We start from the raw sequence: 25,236 nt of genomic DNA on the forward strand, positions 1-25,236 counted from the left end.
CGCGTGTGAGTCAAGCCGGTGGAATGTGTTGTGGACGATAAAATTAATCGCAAATACTTTATTCACACACACACACCCAGGGGGGGGGGGGGGTTAGTTTGGGTGATGATAATAAAAAAACATAAAGTGAGTTCATTTTGCAAAAAAAAGAAAAAGAGCGGGAAAAAAGCTAATAATCGCATTGCTTCGGCATGCGATTCAGGTGTTTGATCTATAAAAATAAATGAGTGACGTGTGATTTTTTTTTGCGGCGTTTTCGATTTATTTTTGGTGGGAAAATGAGTACATCATTGTACGTGTTCAGGCAAATTGGCTCATATTTTTGTGCCAAGGATAAACGTGCAACCTGTTGCCGGATAGGAAAAAAGTTATGTCTACTTGTTTTTTTTTAAAGAATTTTTGGGACTAATAAATTGTCCTGATATTGCATTAAAGGACTAACATATTGTCATTAGGATTCGTAACTATCTTATGTTCAGGTTTGCATGTCAGAATTATTACTAATTATTGATATTGATTACGGAAAGTTACAGATTTTTGATCACCCCCTACCCCAATCTCATGGAAATCAGATCAGATCATCATAAAATCATTTGAATTTCTATATATATCTAAACAATAAAGCAGTATGGACAGTATAAGTTGAATTGTTTTACCAACTGATGTGTTTATTGAATTTTTAGAGAAAAAATCATTAAAGTAGCGATCATACTCTGGGCACTGAATTATATTATTTTTCAACAATCAATTATGTATCTCCGGGATGATCGGATTGGTTAAAGGATCACTTTGAAAAAGACCTTTTTCGGTTATTGTTAGTTAATGTAATTAAATTTATAACGGTTTTGATTGATTATTGTGATTTGTATGGAAAATAAAATAAAAATAAAATCTGCAAATATAAATTCGTGGTAAAGATAAAAAAATGATATCTATAACGATGTAATTTATCAAATCCATAATAATTCAAAACAAAATCGGTATAATAATAAATAAAGTAATGACTAGAAATCTTATGAAATCCAGGGTGTTTTTATCTTCTTTATCGCAAGAACACCTATTCAAATCAATCGAAACAAATGATTCTTATTCAACTTGTCTTCAAAAAAACTCACGCAACAAAACATAATAAAACATAGCGTTGTTTACACATTTTATTGCATTCTGTCGTTGAAAATACTGAGAAAAACTGAAAGCTATGAGCGCTAATTAAGCGAAGCATGAGTATTGTTATTTATTTAAGAACGGCCTGGCCGTATTTGGTTTGGATAATTTTTTGTGAACTGAAAGGCATTTCCTCCCAACAGCCGCAGATAGCCTTATCCCGGGCTGACTCGGTTAACGAAGCGTGAGTAAAAGATTATGCAAAATAATTATTTCATTCAACAAATTCAATCATCAAAGCAGACCGTCTAGGATGCTGGCTATCCTTTTCATCCTTTGACTAACTTTTTCGAATTTTAGTTACAATCATGTTCTAGATTGAATTTCGTCTGGGTGTTATCATTTTTTACGACAGCATCTGCGAGCATGCGCTTGAGTCTAATAGTTGTACACAAACGATCATGTGAATACATTTATTCCCAAAGAACATGATCATTAAAAGCAAATAAACATCATTGCATGTAGAGCGAAGAAGTTAAAATAAGTGATTTAAAAAAGTGAAGCGAATTTGCATTTGCCAAACCGAGACAATATTTTACAAAAGTAACAGGAGAGCATAGCTGCTAGGAGATTGAAAACACGTTTTCAAAAATGCACCGATCGGTTGAAACGTTTCAAGCGTTTAAAATTCACGAAGCGTTTCAAACGAGCGAAACATTTCAAATGAAACCTGTGTTATTTTTTACCAATAGGTGGCGCTAATTACGCTAAAGAGAAAATATTGACTCATTTGACTATTGACTCATAGAGGACGCTAACTTCTGAAATGTTTCAATACTCGAAATATTTCAAGCGTTTGAAGCGCTAGCGCCGCTACCGCAACAGGGTGGCGGTTCTCAATTTAGCACTGCAATTTTCCACCTCCTAACTGGTATGTTCTCCTGTTACAAAGGTTTAAAATTTTCTGCAACGCACAAGTTTTCGTCCTTCAATATTTCATGTTTTTCGCATAGAACGATGATGTTTTTTCGCTTGTGCTGAGCATGTTATTTACGAATACGTACGTGTTAGCGATATCGTTTGCACATTTACCATTTGCTTAATTCGCACAAAATTTGTAAATTGCTGATAATATTTTTACTCCAGTTGAACGGTCGAACTTTTATCAAATTAAAATTAGGTAATAAACGAATAAACAAGGAATAAAATATTGCATAATTCATTCGATACTATACGATAAACAACATGGAATTTTATGCATATTGCAAGATAATCTGGGGGTAGTTTGTGATTAAATAAAAACCTTCATTAAACGAGGCTTCTAAACAAAAGCAATAAAAGCATATAACTCCTGAAAATAACCCGAAATAACAAGTGCTAGAAACAGTTATATGAAGGCATTTCGCATGGCTTCGATAACAGCATTTCGCAAGGAACATATTTATATTTAAACGGCAGAGCTCTGGCCCACTGACTCGCAGCTCACGTGTCGATAATCCTCCTTCAAACGAAGCAAAGGACACCTCTGCTACGCTTGCTACGATGTCCCAGTTAAATCTGGTGTTGTCTTCGGCATGCACGGCATCCAGGCTCCAGGACGAATCGAACAAGGACGATAAAGTAGCTTGATGAGTAGATTAAAGCAATAAAATGGTAATTGTTGTTTGTTCTCCTTCACCGATCGATACGAAATTCAAATTCGTCAAGATGCTGAAGCACCCCAAACACGTGCCGGTTGGGCTGAACCTGGCTGCAATTAGTTTACAAACTACTCCACAACGAGCAACAACACACAGCCACATGTACGACGTCAAGTACAGACGAAAGAATGGAGAAAGCAAACACGGGCGTTGTTTTCGAAACAAATGCTTTATTTTTCGTATTCCTTCCTAGCAAACGAATCTCCGTTATTTGTTAATATTTTTTCGCTGCCCCATCTTCACTCGAGCCGAATGTACCCCGAAAGCAAAGCACGGCAGGGGTTTCAAATCTTCTTCATTTCATCAAAAATCGTTCGAGAAAGCAGTCTTTTGCGTCCACTTTGTGCGTCAGTGAACAAGAGAAAAATGTCCTTACTACGCGACCAGGATGCTCGGTGTGTGTGTGAAAAATTTGTCTACATTGGAGGATTGTAAGTCTACAGCGCGCAAGATTGACGGATACGACTTGCACATTGAAACACACAGCTGGGCGTGGTACTAATCGACTAAGCGTATGTACACCCTTTCTTCTAGGGTCTTTTACCGAACCCAACCAACCCACACGAATTCCTATCTTCCCCAGCGATGTGCTAGAGTTTCCTCGAGACCCACCGCTCACATCCCACTCGCACTCTGGCCCCGTTACACCATCGTCGTCATGCCCTTGCTCAGGTTCTCCAGGTGTTCCTTAGCTTTGATGCGAAGGGTCGCGATCGAGTTGGTGCGCATATCCGTCGAATGGTGATGGTGATGATTCACCGTCATGTTGAGGGCACCTTTGCCGGTGTCACTCGCACCCGCCGATGGTGTGTCACTTTCCGATCCTGCATCAATCGATCCGGGTGCCATCGCTTTCGTGACCTTGAGCCCGGTCGGTGAAGGTGAACTTGGGCTGAGCGATTGCAGGTGTACCGTTTGGGAACTACTCGCAGTAGTTGCTCCCGGTGGTGGTGAACGAAGACCTGGTGGAGTTAGGGACAGGTTTTGTGGGGAAGCGATGGGTATGGTGACGGGTGTTGATCCTGCGGTGGGTGGTAATGGGGGTGGTTGTGAACTGACAAGCCCTCCCATCGGGACACCGAGAGGTGAGTGACGTGGCGCAGGTGGTTGAGGTCCGTGAGGTGGCATGGAAAGGTTCTGGGGACCACCGAGGGAACCGTTGACGTGTGGAGGTGAGAGACGCATGTTTCCGGTGGCCATTTGTGGGGACATCGCGGCCATACTTTGGGGTGAAATGCGCAGATTTTGAGGTCCGTTCGGGTGACCAAGGGCTAGATTGGGCATGCCGAGGTTCGACGGGTTGAGGCTGAGCGGAGGCGTCAGGTAGCTGGGGTAGACGCCTTGCGGGTGCGACAGGAACCCTACGAAACGCCGGAAACCCGTAATGATGAATTATTTTTAAAACAGTGCCGTTCAACAATGAAACGAAATGGTCGTGACATCTTCACAGAGGCGAAACAAAATGAGCGTTCTGAGAACGAGGCTGAGTTGGTTTGTTTCCTTTGGAGAGGAGTTTATTCACCTGGGCGGGAGGGGGGTTTTTTTCTACAATCGTTTGGTGACTATTCTAATGACGTTCTTTGGTCGAGTAAAGGAACCGCTTCGGAACAAGGAACAAGAATGAACACAAAATGAATGTGTAATTGTCAGGATCTGTGCTTCTTAACTAAAACGAAGTCGAATGAAGCTACTCTATCTCATATAGCTTGCTGATTTCATCTCGGTTCCGGAACTAAATCTGGAACCGACGAAATCGAAGCAAAATTGCCCTCATATCTAGGAATACAATCGGCACAGATCAATGTATATGAAAGAAAACAGCTTGTTCCAGGTGCTAGATCTGATTGAGAAGGGCGCTATCCCAGGGAATCTACCAAAAATCGTACTTTTTACTATGATATTCGTCATTCTGTACCGGTTCCTTGTCAACAACACTTGGCTTTTTGGGTTTCATAACTTTTCGATCGTCTAATTTTAAAGACCTTACAGCATCCTTTAAACAGAAGCCTTTAAAACTATACAACCTAAGCTAATGGTTCCTCAAGGTGTGATGTAAAATCTTGCCCCTTAAAACAGCTCCAGCTCCATGGGGCCACTCCAAAAAAGCATCCCTACTAATTACTACAAAGGATGAAAACCCACCGAATCGCCTCGTTGAAGTGCCACCAAGCGTTTTAGCTGCTCGAAATAACTCTCGAAAGCGCCCGGAAAGCAAACTCTGCCCACTGGTGGATAGTTACCTGGTAGTGCCGAAAGCAGCGGTGGTGAAAGCCACGGATCCACCGGCAGGTTGCCACCGTTGCAGGACAACCGGTGCGGAAGCTGGGAAAAGTGTGACAGCCCGAGCCGCAAGCTTTCCGACTTTTCCTGGCGGCGCCATTTCGCGCGTCGATTCTGAAACCAAACCTTGGGAAGAGAAGAAAAGAAGGGACCATTAATGAAATTATTTTCCATTTATGAACGTTTAATTGCATTTTCCCACCGGCGTGCGTGGGAGGCGGGGGAAAAACATCCGCCAGAAGAAAAGCTCGCCACGGGCGGGGGTGGTGGGGATTGTGAAAAGCGCAAGGAGCGGTTAATTGCTTGATTCGTCTCCGTTCGAGGCGGACAAAACCACGGAAAAAGAGGCAAATGTCGCGGAAAATGAAAGCACCCCCGGAAAAGTGGGAAAAGAAAAACCCCAAGAAAAAATGTAATGAATTGTCTGAAGAAGAAGATGAAACAAAAACGAACGGACGAAAATGGCTTCCGCCCAAGTGAAACCCGGGACGCAAGCGAGTTTTTGGGAGTGGGTGCGTGGGTGGGTTGGTTGAAATTTTCGTTCCCATTTTCATTTCATAATTTTTAATTAAAAAATGAAGATTGAAAAGAGCGCCAGCGTGTCAAGTGGTAGCGCAAACACCGGATATAAGCATCTCGCAATAAGACGAAGGAGAGCGCAAGAGAAGCAGACAGTTTTTCCACGAACGGCACGACGGCGAAAGGATGGAAAATTATTATCAACACAATTAAAAAACCATTGCACAGCGAACACAGCACGGCGCCATTTTGTGTCCTCCCGAGTGCCGGTTGCGACCGGGAAGGATGAAATGCAATTAGTTCACTATTTTCCCGGTGGAAGCGTGGAAAAAAAAGAAAGAAAGCGTGGCAAGAAAACGGCCCTGTGGTGGAAAGCAGCCGCGCGAGCTATTCCGGTTGTTCTGCAATGCAAATTAAAACTAAATTAATTCCGCGAATTAAATAATTAATTTAACCATCAAATTCGCTCTGTTCGGTTCCGCGGTGGAATCGACGCCAAGGTGGTTCGCGTGGGTGGGCGTCTGGGACACATTTTCCGGTGGAAAACTCCGACTCAGCATCGAACGAGCGAAAGCGTCCTAATTAGTGCGCTAAGTAATTGGTTTGCTCTCGGCGGACTGGGGCGGTTTTCCCGCAGGACGAAACCGGGGGAATCCGTCAATTAGGTCAGCGAGGGCAAACCGGAAGGTGGACGCGCTCGTTCCAGAAATAGCCCCATTGGCGCGCCTGTCACCTTCCGGAAAGGCCACGCTAATTGCGCTCGACCGGTTCGAAATGCTTCGACAGGCGGCTTTGCGCGCGCTCATTAGCGCTTTGTGGCGTCTAATTGCTCGACTAATCCAATCAATTAATCTAGCAATTTGCCCACGGTGGGCAAGTGGTGGTGAGGTGTGTGGATGTGCGGACGGACGGCGGCCATGATGGCAGCCATGTTTCGAATTTCAAAGCCCGCAAAAATGCCGCCCAGATGTTGTACTAAAATAACTGTTAACTGGGGCTGTTGTGCTAAAATCGACGCTGCATTCGCGTTTGGTCGAAGGAGGCTGATTTTGAGGGAAAACAGGACTTAAACATGGCCGCCTAGGGACAGCAGGAAAGGGCAACGCACTTGGCGTGGGTTATGGCCCGTTTCTTACCTACACTTCGTGCAAATTCACTCCCGCGTCACGTCTGCTGGTGACAGTTTTTGCTGGGAAAGAAAATTGGCTTCATTTCTTGCCAGATTTGCATGATGGTTCGAGCAATCCATTTTCCCGCTCGAGTGTGGTGGTTTATTTTTAAGCATGGCGGGTTGGAATGGTGAAAAATCATAACGGAACCCTTACTTTTCGTCTCTCGAATGAGAGCTGCGCTTGAAGCTGTCGTTTGTGTGCAAGAAAGAAAAACCGTTCGCTTTAAAACAGAAGTCTTACCAGCTGTACCATTTTCTCGCCTTCAAATTGAGCCGCACAGATCAACTCGCAAATTGAGTTCCCAATTTCTTGGGCAAATATAATCGTGTCCTTTTTTCTTTGGGTGTGTTTTCAGGCAAAACAAAAATCACAACTCACTCACCTTGGCCGTGACCGAAGACCGACAGATTCATATCCCATTCCAACTCGCCCAAAATGGCAAATCAGCTAGGCGACCACAAAATAATTTCAATCGCACACACAAAAGTTTGCCCTCTGCTTCACCCCAAAAATCGGCACTTAGTTCTGTCGCCTTTTTCCCGAAGAACCCCTCCCGAAATTTCCCTGCGATCCGTGCGCTTGGGGCTCACTGATTTAGTTTAATTAAAATGCTGTGTAAATACCGATCGAAAAGTTTTAATTACATTTGCATAATAGTTTCGCTCCGTGCGCACCATCCCAGCCAGAGAGAGCTACCCAGAGAGGCGCGTCAACGGTAGTGCAAGGACACGGAACTAAAGGAAATCGGGGGGAAAATCTCCACAAATCAAACTATCCCTTTTGGCCGACAGATGTCGCTCGCTCGGTTCGACGGTACGCAACCTCGCACAAACACAAATCTCGACCTAAACTAAACTAAACTGACTCTCATTCTCTCACTCTCTCTCTCTCTTACTCACTAGGATGAAAACGTATTTCATCCTGCCATTTCGGGGCCCAGGACACCCAGGTGGGGGTGAAAAACGATAGGAAAATTGCGCCACAATAACACGCTCGGTGCTCCAGAAGCGGAAGGATATATTGTTTTTTGGGGGATGCATGCATGTGTGCGTGTGTGTGTGTTGGTTCGGAATAGTCGTCCTGGCAGGGAGGCGGACCTACAGACCTACGGAAACGCTATCAAACTCATTTGCATAGCAGAGGACTTTTCCGGCGGGGGCCACAGCACGCAGAACGCATGCTGAGTTCGCCGTTCTGTCTGCTGTCTGGCTAAAACTAAATAATTTCTTCCACAAACGATTCCCCGATCGGGTTGCCGCACGGAGAGAGCCAAAGGAACGTTCTGAAATCAATTTTAAACTACAAATCATCAACCCGAACCCCGACCCGTTGCGGTGCGTGTATCTCTGGGGATTAGATTATCAAAATATGCTTGTCCCATTCGGAGTACGTGTGTGTGAGTGGAAAATCCACGATTGTATCGTTTCGGTTTGAGAGGGCAGCCAAAAAAACACGCCCAAACGAGGTTCGAACCTGTGCCTTCAGATCGGTAGATTCAATTAAAACGGTTATTTCATGCCATGCTTTCAATTATAGCTGGTTTTGTGCGGCTTTGGCTGCCGGCGATTGGGGCGCGCTTTTCCGGGCCAGCCCAGTTTTAAGCCTTTCCCTGCAGAACTGGCAGGCGGGATTGCTTTCGGAGGATACCAATATACAAGAATAAGGCAAAAAAAAATCCCGGAACTCGCTATCCCTTTGAGCAAAAGCAAACTCATTTCATCGAGCGACGTTCGGATGCTTTTCGCTTGCTTTTTTTTATGCATCGAAAAATGACTTCCTTTCGGAACTGAACGCCAAAGCGCCTGACCGGTGCGTTTTGTGCTGCCGGAATGGAGCCAAACAGCAACAACAACCACAAAAAATGGCAATTCTTCCCCGAGGGCGAAGAAAAACCTCTCTAAAAATTCGAACCGATTCCGGTGTCCACCGCCATTGATGTTTATTGCATCAAGCGTGTCCATTTTTGTCAACATTCACGTCAAAACCTCCGGATCCTGGCGCAGGTCGCTTGGAGCAGGAACCAAAAATTCATTTGCTATCCATCACCGGCCATCGGTGGGTTTATTTGTGTGTGTGTGTGGGTGGGTGTGTGTGTGTACGTCGCTGTGGATTTATTCATTTGCCTTCGGTTTGCTCAAGCTGGCATGGTCCTCGATGGAGAGAGAGAGAAAAAAAGAGGAAAAACAGAGGTCCCATCGGTGGGCAAACACGCATAGGAAACGTTTCATTTCATCTTTCACTCGTCCCATTACAGTTCCCTCGAAGCTTCATCGTGTGTCGGTGTGTATGTGTTTTTTTTTCACGCTCTCTTTAGATCGCTTTAGGCCTGCCAGATCACCGGACCGGCCACAGGACATTGGGCGCATTGGGGGTTTTTATTGTGTCCTCAGCTTCAGATCCAATCAGCTCCAAAGGGACAACCAAACGATATCCAATATCGTTTGCGACGAGACCACGCCAGTGTTTGTCGCAGATGTGGGGGATTTTTTTTCTGCACGCCTTTTGTGTGTTAGTTTTTTGTTTTGCTGTTTTTTTCCCCACACCCAATCCAGGATGCGGCCAGCGTCCGGTGTTTTCCACGATCGGGTGCACATTTTCTGCGCCTGCCAGGGTGGGATTTTTCCGGCGAGCATTTTTTTGTTGTTGCGTCGTTTGTTTGCGTCATCCCGCACATCGTAACAATGCAATAACGGTCTTTTGATGATATTGGTTTCGGTTATGCGAAGAGACGTGGGACCGCGAAAGCTTGCAGTTGGAAAATTGGAAAATTTGTGCATCCTTCGAGTGTTTGTTTCGTTTCACATCTAGGATTTTCATTAGCGGTTCGTTCGCGATGGCCGATCGGTTGCAGGTTTGCGCAACGTTTCGAAGAAACAATCGCATTGTGATGGATGAAAATGATCGATAGCAAACGTAAATCAGTTTGTTCTGTCGTAGCATGAAACGTGAATAATAATTGATGCAAAAAGTGAATCATCCAGCGACGACCGAACCTTCTTAGATGATCTTAAAACAACACTCAACACGTATTAGTTCGTTCCGGACGCCAAAAAAAAAAAAAACAAATGTAATTTGATTAAAATAGGATGCCAAGTAAAAACAAGCGCTTCCCATTCGAATCAGCACCGCAAGGGAAAAATGTGACGGTAGGATAAAAAAAATGAAAAGAAATGCAAACAATTAATTTTCCGATTATAACCAATTTCCCGTTTTCCCAGGGAAATCGACCACCCGCTGGGAGATGGATTTGTGCGTGGGTTTTTCTTCTTTTCGTTTTTTTGGGACGCCGCGCCGATTCTGCCGAACGAAACCCTTGATCCAATCAGTGTCCTAATCAGCGATCCCATCAACCGATTCCGCGTACGGCTCCGCCCGACTGGCGGCTGGATGTAACAGCTCAAATTATACGCTACCCGTACGAGTGCTGCCATCTCGCTTGCTCTCGGCGGCCCTTCAAAAGGACACCACCACTCTCGGTGCGCAAAACCCGACGCGTGTCCTTCGCTTGACATCGACAAGCTGTTTGTCGCTCGACTCCGTGGGATGGTTTTTGTGTCCTTTGCCTTCTCTTCTGCGCGGTTCCAACACAACCAAACACCAGAAGGTGTAGTCGGTGTCTACGCCCGTCGTCGACGGTTGGTTCCGTGCCCTGCGGCATTTGGTGTGCGCGCGGGAGCAAATGCCGGGAAATTCAACGCTCGGCAACATCCAGCGAAAGTGGCCGCGAACCGAGATCACCCAACACCGCGCATGCCCTGGGGCTAGTGGTTCTCACACCACCCTGTTTGAGTGTGAGTGTGACGTCGACCAGCGGAAATTAAAAGCAATTTCGTCCTTTCGACGGTCTCGAGGTGGAATTTTCTTCCCGCATCCTAGAAGGGCGGCCCGCTGTTGGTGGCCCGACGGGATCGCGCGAGGTCAGCTCGTCAGGACATTTGCAGCCCAAAGAAGGTCTTGTTAGCGGGAGTATGTCATGAGCGATTAAATTAGCCCACATCCCGCGAGGCGAATGGATTACAAACACCCAACCACCGTCGTCGGGTCAAACAGTCCATTCACACACGGGAGCCATAAACAGTTATTAGCGGGTTAATTAAACACTTGCCACGTGACCTGCCAGCTCCCGGTGTCGCTTTTCCGTGTGCAGTGGGTTTGGGTGGAAAAACCCTGCTGCACGTTGCGGAAGTCGAAAGGGCCGGAGACAAACAAACAAGAAGGGAGGACGAAAAAGAAAAAAAAAACGATTGCACACGCTCCGGTGGCTTCTGGCGTTTATCGCCTGCGGGGACTTGTTTCCTTCAATATGTCACCACGCGTCGGGTCGGGAGTCACACGGCTTTGTGCATGGGTCACACGGTTCACCTGCAGGAGGAAAAACTGCACAGAATCGGCATTTCCCTCGACAAAAGTGCCTCCCGAGCTTTCTGATTCTTGGTGGTTCTGAATTTGGTCTCCAGTTGGAGCTTTGATGCATCGGTTTCTTGCGTCTAGGACCCGATTTGACTGTTGATTTTGAGGCCATTTTCCGGGGAAGTTTTTGCACCGTTTCGTTCTCTTGTGTGAGCGTGCATTGCGGGATTGCATACCTTGCAGGCGCTTAGTAGAACCGCCACACATCAGAAGAAAGCACCGTCAAAGAAAACGTGCGCGACGTTTGTGCCGGCGGGAAAACTGAGTCGGAAAATTGCACCACAACCACATCCGGGTGAGTGAGGTGAGTTTATTTTCCCACCGTGTGTCCGTTTGTGCTTTTGCCAGCCAGAAGAGGTCTCCTAAATGGCGGCCGCTGTCGAGGACAAAAACAATTCTCAAAAGTTTCGAGCGTCTTTCGGGTTTGTGCAGCGAAAGACACACGCACCGGGATGCTGTCCTTGTTATTTCGGAGGCCAGTGGCCGGTGCCATGTGCGTAAGAATCACCTTTTTGATTTCTACACTTCGGCACAGATAATTGAGGAAAAACCAACAGAACAAGCTGAGGACGGCATTTCGTGCCGGTGTTTCGCAGTTTTGCTGACCGTGTTGACCGGGATGCGTATCCTTGCGCCGGCTGGAGGAAATGGCCTGGGAAAACCCGATGGCACACACTTGAATGACTAGAATTAAGCTGTCAAATGCAAATGCCGGGACGGGGCACGTCTTCGAGTACCGCCCCGAGTACCGCCGGGAATGCGATATTGATTGTTATCGTACGGTTTTGATCTTTCTCACCCCGGGGAACAAAAAGGGGAACTGTTTGGTGATTTTTTCGTTGTTTTCTTTGTGAATCTCGTTGTGAATGAGGGTTTTATTCGAGGATGTCCCTCTCGTGTTTTTTCCCAGGACCGATGACAGAAGAAAAGGGTTCAAAGGCCCGTTGTTTCAAATCGCGGCAAATGGAGTTGCTTAGGAAATAGTTTAGGTAACGAATTAACCGGTGTTATAAAGGTAAAGAGTTGCTCTGAAAAGAGATCTGTGAGTTAAAAAACATTCCAGCTCATTCTGTTGATTCCAGTTCAACATGTAAACCATCCAAGAGGCAATTGATGTTCATTGAAATGTCCGATCTTGGAGCTCGCATATTTCATGCAAACAGAAATTTATTGTAAATTGAGATCGATCTCGATCGTTTAATTGTTACCACATAAAACTCCAATCACAATCAAACGCAGCAGAACCGCACCATGGCGATTGCCACGTGAAAAGCGTATCATCATTAACATGTTTACATTTCCCTGCTGTTAATTGTCCTGTAGCGACATTGATCCGAGGTCGTATCTGCCTAATGGTTTATTTTAACAACAGCTACAAAAACGAACCATCGTTCGTACAGGCCGCAAATGACGGTGCCATTGTCGAGTGTGATCGGAGCGGGGAGATAATAGCGATTATGTTAAGGTGACATGTAACACAGTGTATTTATCAACAATACAACGCAGGCGCAAGGACTGACGCAGACACAAAAAGTAAAGCGGAAAACACACATCCTTTTTTGGTGTGTGTCAGCCACCAGGCCCCTTTTTCTCGTCCTCGCGCTGAGGAGTTTTGACTGCATTCAGAGCGCAGGATCACCCAAAAAGGGACCAAAGAATGTAGAGCAAAAGAAGCGACACGAAGTGGTTTCGATAAAGATCCGGCTCTCGTCCTATTGTTGAACGAAAAATAATAATAAAAAAACGGCTGAATGTTTATCGGGCGCAATTACGGTCTAATGGCTTCGAAGGGATGCGAAAAAGGCGGATGAAACGGAGATGAGTCTCGGAGTTATGAAGGATTAGCTGTACGATCGATGGCAGCGTCCGTTTTTCGCGCTTTAAAGTCGAGTGAAAACGAAAGTTGCGTGCGTGCTGTCCCAGTTTTAGAAGGATTTCGCAAAAAGGATGCCTCAATTAATCAGCTGTTCAATCGAACGATTCATTGGTTCGCTTCGAATGGCATCAAAACTAGCTGGCAAACAAACAAGCGGGTCCTTCCACGCGTCATTCTCATCCAGAGGCCTGTCCACTCCATCCTCGGCAAGAGCCAAGCCCTCGAGATTCGAGAGCGAGGTCCTTAAGCGTCCTCCAATGCGATGGTCCATATGGTTCCCGAGCACGGCGCTTGAGTACGTTCCTCCAACGAGTGCGCTAAACTAATTAAACTCTTGACGCATAAACCCTTGGTCGAGCTCGCGTGTACGCTCGTAGCAAACGAGACAGGATCCGCCGGCAGGATCAGGGCATCCATTTCATCAGCGAGATGGAATCGGGATCGGGCGGCATCGTTGCATCCGTAACCGGAGACGCTTGTGCGCGAGGATGCCGTCCTGCGAGGTCGCCTTGCGTCGGGATGAATAATTGGCGCAATGGGGCGGCTTCGCATCAAATGCCGGCAAAACGAAGCTGTCCAGCCGTGAGAACAGCGGAACAACGTTTGACATCATCCTTGAGGCGCGTTTGTCGGGACACGTTTCATGTTTGCCGGCGGCATTTGCGATAGATCGGTGAGCCGAATTACAAGTGCGCGTTGATCAGCGGCTCACTCGGAAGGTGACATTAGCGGTAATGATTCTGCACGCTCCCGACGCGCTACAAAACATCATTTCGCAAATTTATTCATGGTCATTACACTCTCCTCCCGAGGGCCATTTTTCTGCCACCCCACTGGGAGACGGCCCGTGAGTTTGTTTAATAGTCGTTTCATGGGCTAATGAACCCAGAAAAGGAAGCGGCCGCAAACACAACGCCCAAAAAATGGGCAAACTTTTGGGAATAAAATGGCGAAATCATCACCCGGGTGAAATTGGCCATACACCGTCCCTTGGGCGTCCCTTGGGCGTCCCTTGGGTGACCAATTTGTTCGCCACATTGGGCGCCTTTATCACCGAACGCCTTGGGAATTTGGCCGCATGTTCGTGACGCCGTCTTCCGGGGGCGAAGGCACAAAAAGTATCCGTATCGGTTTATGGTGGCATTTTTTTCTTTTTCTCTCTCTCTCTCTCTCTCTTGTTCCTGTTTCGTCCTTCGAAAGGACACACGCGATACAAACCGCAAAGTGTGATTGAGGTGAGTGCGAACTGTTGCCAGGCGGTGTTAAGAACCGAACCGAATCGGGGCTTTTTTTTCCCCGCACAAGGATTCACTTTAATTGTGCACTCCATTTATCATTGGCAACGCGGGATCAACGCGTCTAAAATCGATGAAATAAAGGTGAAATGGCATCAAAAAGGTGGGTGGCTGATTTGCAACAAAACCCACCGGACAGGAGGAAATAATTTGACGTGAAACATGTGCTCGAACAGCCCGAGTTAATAAAGCGCCAGTAACATTAAAGCACCGCACCACGTGCGAGCTCGGTGGCACATTAATAAAACCAACGGATCCATCCCTTTCGACCGGTGCTATCCTCCGGTGCTTGTTTACCGTCAACCCCGGAGGGTGAGTTTAATAATTGTCAAATTATTTGCTAAGTACCAAACAAAACTCATACTCAGGCTCAGGGTTTGACGCGGGCCCAGAGCAAACAACGGGTGCCATCGGTGGCGACGAATTGACACACGACCCTTCGAGGCACCTTCGAAACACTTTGAACTTCAGCCAACCGAGAAGCACGGCGGCGTTGTTCATTTTTGTGCCGCGAGCGTCGCTCGGGCAGGACGACGACGATCGCAGGAAAATGCGACGAGGAAGCGATAAAATAAATCGTCCCCAATGCGACCGGGAAAAACCCACCGGAAAGATCACCCACGGGCGTTTTTTGTGTGTGTATTTTCTTCTATTTCTGTTCACCATTCGCCTTCGCCTTCGTGCTATCGGAAAGATATTTCTCTTTCGGCCACCGAAGGGAGATGAAAATAAATTTCAATTTCATCCCCGCTCGGATACGAAAACAAACAGTAACGAAAAAGCGCGCCACCGAAGCGTGAAACGCGACCGAGGGTGAGAACCTTGCGGCCGTTCCCGGCGAAGGTTATGCTCTTCGGAGCGGACCCATGATCGAGAGGGTTTTCCGGGCTTCTTCCGGTGGGTTTTCACCGGAATCCCGTCCGATGCCGGGCGCCCGAAGTGAAGCGAATCGAACCGGAATCGAACGATGCCGGGGTGGCTTTTCCCGGTTTTTCCGGGGGAGGAAAATTCGCGCACCACGGGGATGAGCCGCGGTGCATGGTGCAGTGCACGTGGCGACAGGGGAATGTGTGTGTGTGGGTGTGTTGACAGGTCGTCCTTCGATGGGCACCCCCAACTGGCGGGTTGATTAAAAAACTATTTGACACGGGCGAGCTAGAAATGGGAGCAAATTGAGTGGCAAATTGATTTTTAATGAGGTAATAAGAGCGGGAAAACAATGCGCTGGTGTGGTGTGGTTGAGTTTAAATCGTGCTTCATTTTGCATATCAACCGTTTGCCCTTCCATCGTCCTTGCGTTCCCGTTTTCGGTGCCCGTCCGCTAATGGAGGGAGATTTTAATAAATTAACGCCGATGAAGGGCGTGGAAATGGATCGATTGAAGTTCACTTCATTTGTGCAATCATCGTGTGGACTCGAGAGACTCGAGCTGGAACATTAAGGCTGGCCATTACGCTCTGTTATTCGTCGTTTTGTGGAGCCTGTTTTTTGTTTGAGTCCGAAAATTGGTGATTGCTGTGCGATTGGCATTCGAACGGGGATGCTTTATTCGCTCCACTGGGGGGTTTTGCGTCATTTGAATAATTTATCAAAAGTGTTTTAGAATGATTGACCGCTCAGTTTCCAGTTGCCTACTGGCCTACCCGTCGGACCGTTCGCGCTAATAATTGCCAATCAGCTCCACACGTGCGTTCCATTTAAACGCGCCCCCATGGATCGGAACCGGAAATGACAGCTGGAAAAGCGCTGGCTTAAACGGAGCCGATAATTCACGGAGCCGCTGAGGCGCACGCAATCGAACGTGCATCCACGTGTTGCAGCTCGAGTAAAAAACAAGAAGACGGATCGAGAATCGAGAGAGAAAGAAGAAGCAGAAAAAAGCAAAACCTCCGTAAAAGAGCCAAATCAAATCGCGCTCTTGGCGCGAGCGATTAAATCGGATGATGAATCAACCGAAGCGGAAGCGTTGCCCCGAACCCGAAACGCAGCCTTAAATTACGTCACGGGGCCCTTCGGCGTGGTGGTCGATTTCCTTTTTCCGGGGGCCAAAACAAAACAGGTAACTCGAGGCTAATGAAATTAAAATCCACTGCGCTCCTTTTCGTGTTTTTGGCCCAACGTTCCCTTTTTTTGGGACACAGGATTAAAGCAGCCCGCCTGCGTCTGCGCCGAATTTGTGTGATTTTGAGTATGGGCCGGCTTGTTTTACTTTGTCTTCCTCCCATTCACCACACTGGCAGCTGTATTTTGCGTCTCCGAAGCATAATTCACGCAACCCCTTTTGGGCCCTTCTTGTGCGCCTGCTTTTGATGCCGCACAATCATGTGATTGATGTTTGTTTACGCGATTGTTTGCTCTGTGTCTTCATCCTGGTGGAGTTTTGTTCTTTATCCTCCCCACTCGTTGGATGTAAGGAAGCCGAACGAACGAGTGAGAGCGCAGAAGGATAATCAACCAGATTTGTACAAAGCGCACCGCCGCCGGAGCGAAGGATTTCGCGATCGAATGGCCGCAACCGCAAAGGACCACTCAAAAATGGGGAGGGTGCGAATTCGGCCTAATTAAGGCTCCAGCAGCGGCGGTTGCTTTGTTTGTCGATTAAATACTTAACCTCTTTATGCGAGGAAACATGAACCCAGCACTGCACTGCGTGAATTTGGTTGCATCGGGCGGATTCGACCAGGTGTTCCTCTCGGAGGGCTCTGGAATCGGAATCACCGTAATGGTAGCGACCGCAATGTCAAAAGTCAACTCTGGTGACACTTTTCCGGACACGATTGCGACCAATCAGAGCGCCCCTCTATTTACTCTCGACATTGATCACAATGGCCTCTGTTTATGCTCGTCTGGCTAAGGACCCTGTGGCGTAAATTTTCGTTTGTTTTTTTTTCCGCTCTAATTAGCTCGCTTATTGGAAGAAATTTACACTTCATTTAAAGTGGAGCAAAAAAAAACCTTTAAACCCCAATAAGTAACTGGGAATGGTTTCATCGCTGGGCGCAATTTACGTCGTGGCACTTCGTAATCATTTCCTTAACAAACAACCCCACGGTTCGGGGATACGATAAGCGCGCGAGATTCCGCCGTTCCGTTGGCCGTGAATTAAAATATCGCATAACCTACAATTTTCTTCGGCCGATAATTCATTCCGTCACGTTACGGAGCGCTTTCGCTAGGGCCGCGCCTTTTGAAACGAACCGAAAGGAAACCGGAAGCAAAAGTCTAGGAGTCTAGGCAGGCCCGGCAAACGAACAAAGATTCCGCCAACGTTCCAAGGACCTTCGGTGAGGTTTTGCGCGGGTTAATTGAATTATAACATCGTGGGCTACGAGGCGGCGCTCGAAATGAAGGCAAATTAGCGCTGAAAGCATCCTGCTTGCTGCTGTTTGTGAGGAAACAAAGGACCTTCTGAAAACGACGAAATTGAGAATCCTGCCTAGGCTTCTAGGAACCATAACATAGAACTCTTCCCATTACCGGCTTATTACAAAAGGATCTAACATTCGTAAACGGTTCAACGAACGAACCCCATTTTTACTGGCATTTTTTCTCCGATCGTTACGATCGAAAATCCACCAAAGCGGATCAACCCGAAGACAGGCTCGTTCGTTTGTCAAATCCATAAAACAGCCCACGTTACAATAATTCCGATACAGGACTGGACGGCATGCCGACGTCGTGTTCGCGTATGTGGGTCATAAAAAAGCGGGACCGTGCGATAGAAATAAAATATTTACGACCACCCTTCATGGGGCGAGACAGTGGACGATCCGCGACATCCGAACGTCGGTGGGCCGTAATTCTAATTCATAAATTGGTCCTCTATTTCCCTCCCATGGAATGCGTTCCCATATGAGGGCGTTGTTTTGCCGTGCGTGCCATGTTTGGGCCGTCTTTTCGCTGCTTGAGGGCGAATAAATCTATCAAATTTATTTCGCCTTTTATTGTCTCGGTCTCGCACGGAGGACAAAGTTTGCGTTCGATTCGGTGCCCTGACGAGTCCTGCGATCGAGCAAAGCGCCCACAATTTATTCCCATATTTAATATGGAAATTCATAAAGATAATGCTAATGGGCGGGTAATCGGGGTGGTGGGTGGCGGAAAAACCACCACCCCCTTCCGGTCGAAGGGTGGTTAAGTCAGTTCGCAACAAAACTTCGTCCCTTTCGTCGTCCTAGCTGGGCACCGGTGACGAGCGAAAGTGTAATGAGTGGCTTTTTATTATTATTACACCTTCACGCACGAGAAGCTTTATCCTGCGCGTGGGTTGGGGGTTTTTCCGCACAAACGTCATTACCTCAGCGTGAACGGCAGGACGTCGGGCAGAAAGTCGTAGACGCGGTTATCCCGAACCGTGATTGGGGACCTTCCGGTCACGTCGTTGGAAATTATCGGACCCCAACCGGACCTGCGTCTAATGAAATCAGCATTCATCCATCACTCTGTCCCTGGGTGGTCGAGAGGTAGTTTGCCGTTCGTACCCGCCTTTGACGAGCGTTATGATTTGCGGGCGTGACCCTGCGGTTGATGAGGGCCTGCTTTTGCACATGACGGAGTCGCCGGGTTGCCGTGAGCCGGAACGGTTGATAAACAGGAAAATTAAATTTAATGATTTTTATTGCCGAATGATTAGGAGCGAACATATTTTCGCGTTTGTGTGACCCCGACCCGTGCTGGGAAAGGAAAACCCACCTAATCGGTGTCGTAAAAAAAGGTCCTTGGGGCGAGCGAAAGCCCCCGTGACAGAAGCGGTTATTCCATTTAGTCAGCGCTCTCGGTGCCAGCACACAAATTGGCTCATTCATTTGAATATTCGTACACATGTTTCGAGTTTGAGATGTGGGAAAAGTCCCCTACGGCAAAAATGTATTCACTTGCGATCGTGAAGCGTGTCCTGAAAAGTGAATTTTAGCTTCGTTTTATCATCCTCCGTCGTTTCACAAGTTTTCCACTCATTTATGCCAAGGCTGTCGAATGTCGAATCGCTTTGCAAGGATGTTTGATGGAATTAGTTCAATAAAATCGCTTCGAATCCTGAGCACGTCAACTCCCCGATTGTTTCGTGATTTATGGAATGATCGTTTAGGTTCACCCACGAGCTCCATTTCGTGCCCGTTTGGGGACGTTTTTTCATTGCCTACCAGGCCCATTGCTCACCCATAAGGATCCCCCGAGTGTGCTCATATGTGCGCTCCCCCGAGGACACCATAACATGCGAAACCGTATCATTGCCCGCGGTCGGCATCTTGCATCGATTTGTGTCCTCTTGCGTATTAAACTCCCATAAAGCGCTAGCGTGTAATAAAACAAAATGACACAGGAAAGTTATATCCCCCCATTCGTTATCCTGCCACGGCCCAAAGAGTCACCCGGCCTGGTAGGGTTTCGATTTCAAATCCCCAAACGCGACCCGCGGCGTATTATTATTACTTTACCTTTTACACACATGACCCTCGCGGGTTGGAGTGTAACGAAAATAAAATGCCCACCAGCGAGCTACTCGGGTACGGAACTGGGCCAGAAAAGCGCGCAACAAACCCATTTGTCTAGCGAAAATGCCTTTGCATGCGACGATGTTGCGTACCTGCGGTGTTTGGCCTGGGAAACTTGTATGTCCTTTTGCGTTCCGAAATCAAACAACCGCCGTACCAACCAACACGAGTGCGACACACGTGCGCTTTGGTCCACGGAAGCGTTATTGATTCGAGCGCTTTTTTCCGTCCACGTGCTCGTGCAGCAGAACGAATGGGGGATTTTTTCGTCCCCCTTTGAGGTTTTTGTTGCTACTGTTGGTCCACCGGGACCTGGCTTGCGTTAAATACTAACTTCATCGAGCTTGGGCGAGTAATTTTATTAGCAATAATCACGCGCCCGAACACAACCGTTCGCCTGCAGACCGAGAGGAAATGAGTTAATGTAAACGATTTCGTAGAATGGCGATGCAAGTATGCGTCAATGGCATGCCAGGACGATGGGGTCCTTTTTTCTTCGCGCTAATTTTACTAGCGCATGAAAAATCCGTCTCCATGCCTTCCACATTTTACGTCTTGTTCGATCAAAGATAAATACGAATTTTTATTGTCGCAATTTTGCGCCATTGAAGAATAAGTGGAAAATAACCGCCCGTCGTAATGACGATTGTATACATGCAAATTTCGCTCCAGTTACATCTCGCGATGGCGTTGCTTTGGCGTGGTGTTACAAACGATGCCGTGGGTGGATTATGGCTAATCTTTGATAGAGTGCTGAGCACTGGGTCTGGGCTGATAATGCGGTGCTTTAGGATCGTAAACCGGTTAAATAAAGGACCCTATGATATCGCTGCGATGGTCGATAGCAATCTCACCGTATTTTATGTGTCAATTTGCGATAGTCGCTGTAGTCAAGTGTAACATAAACTTAAGGTCATTACAATCATTTGAATTTAATTGTATTGCGAGAGGGAATATTGAAAAAATTCATTAAAACAAATCATCCCTCGAGTACTTAAAAAAGCATTACCAGACAAAGGTGAAAATTACCATGCATTTTTTTCCATTAAAATATTTCGATATTTTTTCCCGCATGAGGAAGTATGATGAATCATGAAACAACATTTCCCAACGCTCGTAGTAATGAAATGAAATTAATTCCTACGTAACCGATATATCATGAAATCAGTCTCGTGTGCGATAATTCATAAACGCCCTCGCGACTCACGCGGTCCTTTCCTGTCACAGAAAAAGGCTGTAAAAAGGAAAACCCACCCCCATTTGGAAACTAGTTCCGCTTGGCGTAATTGCTTTCGGTAGTTTTTAACCCCCAGCGACCGGGTTGTTCGACCGTTGCCGAGGATTCGACCCTTTACAAGGGACTACGGGTGTGGTTTTTGGGCCACCGTTACGGTTTCTCGGAAGGACCGAAAGGACACCACCGTTGCACCGGTGCCTCGGCAGTGTTGCCAGCCAGCTAATTAAATAGCAATTTCCGCTCGCACCAGCCCACCCATCAACCCGCAGAAGCGTGGATGGGGCCAAACGCGAACCCGGACCCGATTGAAACATAATTATGCGCTGCATTTCCCCGCACTGCTGCAGTTCAGCCAACGAACAGGACCTCGCCAGGATCGTCACTTCAGGTGGTCCATTAGGTGCGTGGACCGGTGTAGCTGTAAACGGTGTCACTCGAGTCGGGGCTGTGGAATTAATTTTCCACCCAACACCAGCACGGGGCCATGTGAAGGACGCGGTGTTGCATTGCCTGCCACTGACAGAGTGCGTCCGCGTACTCGGTGTTCGAAGCGAAATCGAATGAGTAAATTAAATAATCAACGCCCAAACCGAGCTCAAGCTCTGGACGGCCGCGTACTCGCACAGACCGCTGTCCAGGTTCGGCTTAATTGACAGGGCTGTGCTGGAAAAGTTTCACCTGCCGTCACCGAAGGAACCGCCCGCGTTTTGCTCGAGAACGCGTTCATTAAAAGGAATAATTTGATTACCCGTCGATTAAGCGGTAAACCATTGTGCTCTTCGTTTCGTTCCGTTGCGGTGATGCGTCCGTCGTCGTTGTCGTCGTCGTGTGTGCCTCGAGCGATTCGGCAGCCATTTTCTTTTCGTCCTGCCGAACGGGGATGAGTCGTATCCTGGTGGCGCAGAATCTGCTCGAACGATGGCGAGGAAAACTCCATCTAAACCACCACATACTCCGTGTCTCTTTTTTTCTCTCTCTCTCTCTCTCCCTCAGTGTTAGAATAGACGTTTTTCCGAGCCATTTAATACAACCACCCTGAAGTGTACGTACCACACACACACAAGCTGCACAGCCTCCCACCAGAGCCGCGAGAAAACGTCAGGACGATTAACGAACGCACGGATGCGCACGGTTGCGCGGGAACGCAAGAATCCTAGCCCCAGAAAGAGAGCGAAATAGGGCACCCTTTCCACGATGCTGTAACCGTGTGCTATTGTGGTTCAATTTGTGCAGACAAATTGGTTTCATTGTCGTCGTGCCGAGACGAGCTAAGACGCTCATCGTTCTCAACGCAGGCGAGAAGGACTCGATCAAGGCATGCTATGATTGAATGAGATTACGCTTTATGACGGCGGAAAACGCACGCGAACCCGTGGTGAATCGACGTGATGGGACAAAAAAGTGCTTGATTTAATATTCGAGCACGTTGTGGAGCGGCATTTTCGGGAGCATATTTATGAAGCCGTTTCTTTTGCATAATCGAAATCTCTTCACTAAACGCCGGCAGGATTGTGCATTCGCTAGAGTTCGTTTTACTTTACGCGAGTTAGGCGCGATTATTACGGGTTTTTCGGCCTGTCCTGACGTGGGACCGTGAATGTTTTCCCAACCCATTCAACATCGAGAGCAGAAACGCTTCAGCTTTACCTCCTTCAAAGGCGGCATCAAGATGCTTCACGCACCGCCTCACACGGTGCCGGCGTGACAAATGTCCTAATCCCTCATAATTGTGTGAGAAAACATGTGTTTTCGCTCGCGCCGACCCTTCGCGCGGGAAAATCAGCACCCCTTACAAGCGCCCGACGTCAACGAAATCAACACTCGGGCATCGGAACGCGTGGCCTTCGAAAGGACCATCCGCAGCCTCGTCAGGCGTAATTTAATCTGGATTTAAGCCGCGCTCTCGGTGTTGCTCGTCCTTAGGGCGCCAGCCAACGCTCTGGAGCGCACCACAGAACGCGGGAGGATGGGATTAACGGTATGAAATTTTGTAAATCGCATTTCACCCAATCGATCTCGTTAAACGTAGATTTGTTCCGGGAAAGCAAACGGAAACAAAGCACAAACAAACCGCGCAATAACGCTTCCACGATCACTGAAGCTTCAAGGCCGAGGTTGGATTAAAAACGCACGGAGCAGCAGATGAAGGATAGGGCCTACGAACAAACGGGAACCGGGAAAATCACATTCCATCCCAGGACGCCCACGAGCGCGTCGAGGATCCGGATTATTCAATTTCCCGTTCTCCGTTTCGTCTCGATAGGTCCACGGTTTCGAAGGACGCGCACAGAAATTGGATCCATCTTCGGCGTTTTGTCCATCCCGCCGCCCGACGCCGTCTTCTGATCTTTCGAATTGATTGACTTTTTCTCGTTTCCTTCCGCGGAGAATCCGAGCATCTTTCCCGGGTGAGTTGTAACCCTCGGTCCAAGGTTAGGGACTGCTGTTGTGGCCCATTTCATCCTGCTGGACAAGCAAGATGGGAAAAACCACTTGACAGATATCTCAACCATGCTCCGACAAAACCTTTGGAACCCGCGCCAGATCCGATCAAGGAAACGCGTGGCGCGGGAACGCACGCCGGCCGGCTCACGTGACAGTGACAGCTCCACTAATTGTAATCCTTCTTTCGATAGACAAATAGCTGGTAAATTACCGGGGAGGTTTCCCGGAGAGAGAGAAAAAAGGGATTTAGGCGGTGGGTTTGAGTGATGGAAGCAGATTACTACGCGAAACTTTGCTCGTCGGTGGACATCCTACGCGTGGCGCGAGATCCGTCGCGTAATGAGGCGTTTGGAGGCGATCACTCGAGCCCCAAACGCACTCCAATTAGGCGCACAAATTAACGACAAATCAGATTTAGCGGTGCGATCGATTAATTGCGCTTTCTTTCGGTGTTAATTTGTGGCGCTTTTATTGATTATCGGTTCCGCTTTGGCGCCGATCTCGTGACAGACATCGGAGCTGCCGGTTTTGCTATCGAGCGACGTGCTATTAATGGGGATTAAGCGATGCTTAAATGCATCGGAATAAAAATGTGTACCCTTTCTGCTTGTGGAAGGATTACGGTGGTTTATAAAGGCTTAGCGATTGGATCAAATTTGTGGCATAACTGTGCCACATGTTGACCTTATGTGGTAATAAATATAGCTTCAAATGGAGCTAAATGTATTCTAATTTAAGGATGTAAATGAGAGCTATTTCTTTAAATACTGTGTTATAAATCAATCGTCTATACATCGTGCTCTTTCGCAAACTGTAAAAACCAACGCTAACCAGTAAATGCGATACGAAAAATGCGGGAAATTACAAATTAAATGAAAAACTTCCTCGTCAACAAGCGACACGATAAAACGAAAACCTCTTACGAACTGCAAACATGTATGATTACTGACTAAAACCACTCCTCCCCCAAAGGCAAGTGGCTCGAGCACAAAATCTCGTGCCACGGTAGCATAACACAGCCCAAACGCATAACGCATAATCTGCTCTCCGAAGCGTCCCTTCCGCCAGCACGCGAACGGGCGACACTAATTAATTTAATTATCTCCACTAACGTGAACTATTTGAAGATGCTATCTAAAGTGTCGCTCACCAGGCAATGCGCCCAAGCACCCAGCGAGGACCGTAAGGACCCTCGGCAATGGCTTTTTATCATGTGACCAAAAGTCATGCTCACGTGTGGCGCAAACTTTACGAGCCCGCTTTTTTTTTCTTCGCTCCAGTACGCATTTCCACCTTGCCTGAAATGTGAAACTTTGTGTCTAATGGCGTTTATTTTTCTTTTCCAGCTCCCTCGTTCGCGTCCGATCAGGTTGCGCCTTTTTATCCGGAACGCAAACGATACCGGACAGGGGACAACTTAATTGCAACCTCCCCGAGAGCCCCGAGAGCCCTGGAAGCCCTTTAGTCCTTCGCTTTTCCGAGGGCGTACACCGTACACTTGTCGAAATCGTTCCGTCAAACGGTGTCTCGGGCTACTTCGATTGCGCTTCCGTGATCGCGCGCGAACGCGATTATTTATGATTATTTAATTACTGTGTCCTTTTAGCGATTAAATTTTGATTTCGAACGCGAGACCCACGTTGTCGTGCCGGGAAAATCGTGACCCCGTGCGCCACAAAGTCCCGCTCGGAAAAACAAACAAGCCA

The 25,236-nt window shown here is 47.4% G+C and overlaps 1 protein-coding gene across 1 annotated transcript in view; it reads right to left on the reverse strand.

Annotated features, from left to right (window-relative positions):
- Nucleotides 1-3,446: 3,446 nt before the first annotated feature.
- LOC128723071 (retinal homeobox protein Rx) overlaps nucleotides 3,447-25,236 on the reverse strand; it is a 37,447-nt gene continuing 15,657 nt past the window's right edge. The window contains exons 5-6 of the mRNA XM_053816778.1: nucleotides 5,048-5,210; nucleotides 3,447-4,186 (exon numbers count right to left, since the gene is read on the reverse strand). Coding sequence (XP_053672753.1) covers nucleotides 3,447-4,186; nucleotides 5,048-5,210 — 903 coding nt within the window. The remainder of the gene's footprint in view (nucleotides 4,187-5,047; nucleotides 5,211-25,236) is intronic.

The sequence above is a fragment of the Anopheles nili genome, chromosome 3 (assembly GCF_943737925.1).
Source record: "Anopheles nili chromosome 3, idAnoNiliSN_F5_01, whole genome shotgun sequence".
Lineage (NCBI taxonomy): Eukaryota > Metazoa > Arthropoda > Insecta > Diptera > Culicidae > Anopheles > Anopheles nili.